Source organism: Salvelinus fontinalis, chromosome 7 (assembly GCF_029448725.1).
Source record: "Salvelinus fontinalis isolate EN_2023a chromosome 7, ASM2944872v1, whole genome shotgun sequence".
Classification (NCBI taxonomy): Eukaryota; Metazoa; Chordata; class Actinopteri; order Salmoniformes; family Salmonidae; genus Salvelinus; species Salvelinus fontinalis.
The window spans coordinates 61,651,704-61,656,703 of record NC_074671.1 but is presented as its reverse complement, the minus strand read 5'-3'; the positions used below and the strand labels follow the sequence as shown (position 1 = coordinate 61,656,703).

The following is a 5,000-nucleotide window of genomic DNA, read 5'->3' as shown; positions in this document are numbered from 1 at the left end:
TCCTGGCCTCCCCAAGGTAAACATGTTCCTGTACTGTACCCTCCATTAATAACAACACATCATCTATAATACAGGCCTCCTTCATAATGAATCACACAGAGACATGTTACTGTGAAGACAGGGAAGTCTACACACACACACACACACACACACACACACACACACACACACACACACACACACACACACACACACACACACACACACACACACACACACACAGATAGCTAAATGGTAAAGACTGGCAGTGAAGGCTGCACAGATGTTTTAGAAGGTTTATAGTCCTACCACCACCTCCAACACCATGACAAAGTAGACATACACAGACGCACCGCCACACCCCCCCCCCCCCCCCCCCCCCTTCCCCCCACCCCCCCCACACACACACAGACTGCCAGTCCCCTACCCAGTATAGCCAGCACAGTGTTGTCCTTCAGCACCTCCATTGACCCAGAGCAGACAAAGTAGATGGCCTGCAGGGCGTCTCCCTGGCGGATGAGATACTCTCCCGGGGCGCAGAACGATGTCTTGATGATGAGGGACAGGGAACGCAGACACCCCCTACTGGCCGACTCAAACAGAGACAGCTGCAGGAGCTCCTTGTTCAGGTGCATGGCAATGTCTGCCCTCAACTCATCTGGGAAGTCTTTCAACAGCTATGGTAGGAGAGAGCAGAGGAGAGGGGAGGAGAGAGACATGGGAGAAGAGGAGAGGGGAGAAAATTAGAAAGAAGAGGGGACGAGAGAGGAGGAGAAGAAAGGAGAGGAGAGGATAGGAGAGAGGAGAGGAGAGAGGGGAGGAGAGGAGAGGAAAAAGGGGAGGAATAGGAGAGACAGTTAGAGAAAAGATGGGAGGAGAGAGAGAGGAGAGGAGCGAGACAGGAGAGAAGAGTGAGAGCGGAGGAGAGGAGAGAAGGAAGGAGAGAGGGGAGGAGAGGATAGAGGAGAGGAAAGGAGAGACAGTTAGAGAAAAGATGGGAGGAGAGAGAGAGGAGAGGAGAGGAGAAAGGAGAGGAGAAAGTGGAAGAGAGGAGAGAAGAGGAGAGAAGAGGAGAGAGACAGGAGATAAGAGAAGAGGAGAGAGGGGAGGAGATGAGAGGAGAAAGGAGAGAAGAGAGAAAGCGGAGGAGAGGAGAGGAGAGAAGAGGAGAGAGACAGGAGAGAAGAGAAGTGGATAGAGGGGAGGAGATGAGAGGGGAGAGACGGGGAGGAGAGGAGAGAAAGTTAGAGAGAAGAGGGGAGGAGAGAGGAGGAGAGGAGAGAGAGGAGAGAAAAGGAGAGGAGACGAGAGGAGAAGAGAGGAGACGAGAGGAGAGGAGAGAAGAGGAAAGGAGAGGAAAGGAGAAGAGGAGAGATGAATAAAGAACACATTCCACATCTGTCTACTATTTTATCTATCAAAGTTTAACAAATGTAAACTTTTTCACTTCCTCATTCAATGTATTAACCTCCTAGAATAACCATGGGCTAAATCTACTTTAATGAGTAAGTTAGCATTGTGTGAGCCAGAACGGCCCATACGAAATCTATTTTGGATACAAACTCTGTATGGCCGTAACCTAAAATGACAGAGACAGATTGTAACCTTTGACCTGTTCACAGCCTGAGGTCAGCTCATAGAACCTGGTAGCTCACCTCGCTGACGTCGATGCCGTTGTTGACGGACCACGTGGTCTGGAAGCACTCCATCATGCGTTGCTCCAGGGCCTTGGGCAGCCCGTGGACCCGGATAAAGTCCTTCAGGTCCTTGGTACGGGTGTGGTAGAGGGAGCGCCGAGAGTACATCCTCTGGATGATGGCTGTCACGTTACCGAACACCACAGCATGCATCAGGGCTGGGGGGGAGAGGTGGAAGGGTGGAGAAGGAGAGGTGGAGGGGTGAAGGGGTGGAGAGGGAGAGGGAGAGGGAGAGGGGTTGAGAGGGAGAGGGAGAGGGGTTGAGAGGGAGAGGTGGAGGATTGGTTGATTGTCTTCACTGGTTCAGCACAGTGCTAATTTGATGGAATTGTTGTTGATCAATTACTGGACAATTGATATTGGTGTACATTTATTGGATTCATTCATACACCCATCCATCCATCGACCCTCCCTCCCTCCCTCCCTCCCTCCCTCCCTCCCTCCCTCCCTCCCTCCCTCCATTCAGCTATCCATTCTTGTTTTCTACAGTCATCTCTAAGGATGTGGTCTGAGTTGCAACCCTTTTCAGGGCTCAGACTGGCACAATCTTGGCATCAAAGTGCTTCCTAACTGGCCCCCTGCTCTGCCCAGCTGCCTCCGTTGCCATAGCAACATAACTCGGTGTGTCCCTGACACTAGACTGTTTTGGGAGGCAATCCTCAGTTAATCAAGAAGAGCAAGCCGAGCATGAGAGAGGCTTCTAACTCTCAACATATTTATTTTGCTGTCAGACCTCTTCCTATCTGTCGTCTGTGTATGTACCACTGGCCTCCTACTAGCTACAGACCTGAAGTCAACAACACATCAACATCATGTCAACATTACATCAACATCATGTCAACATTACATCAACATCATGTCAACATTACATCAACAGCACGTCAACATCACCTCAACATCACATCAACATCATGTCAACATTACATCAACATCATGTCAACATTACATCAACATCATGTCAACATTACATCAACATCATGTCAACATTACATCAACATTACATCAACAGCACGTCAACATCACCTCAACATCACCTCAACATCACCTCAACAGCACCTCAACATTACATCAACATCATGTCAACATTACATCAACAGCACGTCAACATCACCTCAACATCACATCAACATCATGTCAACATTACATCAACATCATGTCAACATTACATCAACATCATGTCAACATTACATCAACATCATGTCAACATTACATCAACATCATGTCAACATTACATCAACAGCACGTCAACATCACCTCAACATCACATCAACATCATGTCAACATTACATCAACATCATGTCAACATTACATCAACATCATGTCAACATTACATCAACATCATGTCAACATTACATCAACATCATGTCAACATTACATCAACATCATGTCAACATTACATCAACATCATGTCAACATTACATCAACAGCACGTCAACATCACCTCAACAGCACGTCAACAGCACGTCAACATTACATCAACATCATGTCAACATTACATCAACATCATGTCAACATCATATCAACACCACCTCAACATCATGTCAACATAACCTCAACATCATGTCAACATCACGTCAACATCATGTCAACATAACCTCAACATAACCTCAACATAACCTCAACATCACGTCAACATCACGTCAACATAACCTCAACATAACCGCAACATCACGCCAACATCACGTCAACATCACGTCAACATCATGTCAACATAACCTCAACATAACCTCAACATCACGTCAACATCATGTCAACACCACCTCAACATCATGTCAACATAACCTCAACATCACGTCAACATCACGTCAACATCATGTCAACATAACCTCAACATCACGTCAACATCATGTCAACATAACCTCAACATCTCCTCAACATCATGTCAACATCACGTCAACATCATGTCAACACCACGTCAACATCATGTCAACATAACCTCAACATCATCTCAACATAACATCAACATCACGTCAACATCACCTCAACATCACATCAACATCACCTCAACATCAGATGTGTGTTGATAGATGATTGAGTTTGGTTGAACCCAACCTGGTAAACATTCCTGCTGATGATTGTGTGGTTGAACCCAACCTGGTAAACATTCCTGCTGATGATTGTGTGGTTGAACCCAACCTGGTAAACATTCCTGCTGATGATTGTGTGGTTGAACCCAACCTGGTAAACATTCCTGCTGATGATTGTGTGGTTGAACCCAACCTGGTAAACATTCCTGCTGATGATTGTGTGGTTGAACCCAACCTGGTAAACATTCCTGCTGATGATTGTGTGGTTGAACCCAACCTGGTAAACATTCCTGCTGATGATTGTGTGGTTGAACCCAACCTGGTAAACATTCTTGCTGATGATTGTGTGGTTGAAATCTGTGTTAGAATTAGATGGAAAGGTTCAGGTTTATATAACGTCCCACTCAACTCCTTGACCCTCCCCGTCTCCTCCCTGCCTTGGATGGGCAATCTGAGAGCACAGTAGTTATGGGATGGGGTTGCCATGGTGCCAGGGCTGGGGGCCATGTTTTAGGGCTCAGACTTGTGCTTGACCAAGTGTGCTGCTGGTAGTGTTTACAGAACCACAAGGCAGGAAGGTAGAGATGTGATAAACTTTCATTGTGGGGGGGGGCCGTCACTATAACGCTTCATGCTAGTCACCGAAACAATGAGCCAGTGTGTCTCACCTCCTCGCAGTGAGTCAGCGTGTCTCACCTCCTCACAGTGAGTCAGCGTGTCTCACCTCCTCACAGTGAGTCAGCGTGTCTCACCTCCTCACAGTGAGTCAGCGTGTCTCACCTCCTCACAGTGAGTCAGCGTGTCTCACCTCCTCACAGTGAGTCAGCGTGTCTCACCTCCTCACAGTGAGTCAGCGTGTCTCACCTCCTCACAGTGAGTCAGCGTGTCTCACCTCCTCACAGTGAGTCAGCGTGTCTCACCTCCTCACAGTGAGTCAGCGTGTCTCACCTCCTCACAGTGAGTCAGCGTGTCTCACCTCCTCACAGTGAGTCAGCGTGTCTCACCTCCTCACAGTGAGTCAGCGTGTCTCACCTCCTCACAGTGAGTCAGCGTGTCTCACCTCCTAACAGTGAGTCAGCGTGTCTCACCTCCTATGAGCATGGTGCAGATGGAGAAGATCTTCTCTGAGTCGGTGTTGGCCGAGACGTTTCCGAAGCCCACGCTGGTCAGACTGCTCAGAGCGAAGTACAGCGACGTCACGTAGGAGCTCCTCACTGACGGCCCGCCTCCTAGCGCCGCCCCTGAGACCCCTGAGCCATTCACCTGGCTCCGCCCCGCCTCGCTGACGTTCCATTGG

General features: G+C 48.4%; 1 protein-coding gene across 1 annotated transcript in view; it reads right to left on the bottom strand.

Annotated features, from left to right (window-relative positions):
- The window catches only part of LOC129859958 (potassium voltage-gated channel subfamily H member 3-like), a 38,778-nt gene that overhangs the window by 9,790 nt on the left and 23,988 nt on the right, over positions 1-5,000 (bottom strand). The window contains exons 8-10 of the mRNA XM_055930236.1: positions 4,792-5,000; positions 1,635-1,834; positions 407-656 (exon numbers count right to left, since the gene is read on the bottom strand). The exon at positions 4,792-5,000 is cut by the window's right edge and continues 187 nt beyond it. Coding sequence (XP_055786211.1) covers positions 407-656; positions 1,635-1,834; positions 4,792-5,000 — 659 coding nt within the window. The remainder of the gene's footprint in view (positions 1-406; positions 657-1,634; positions 1,835-4,791) is intronic.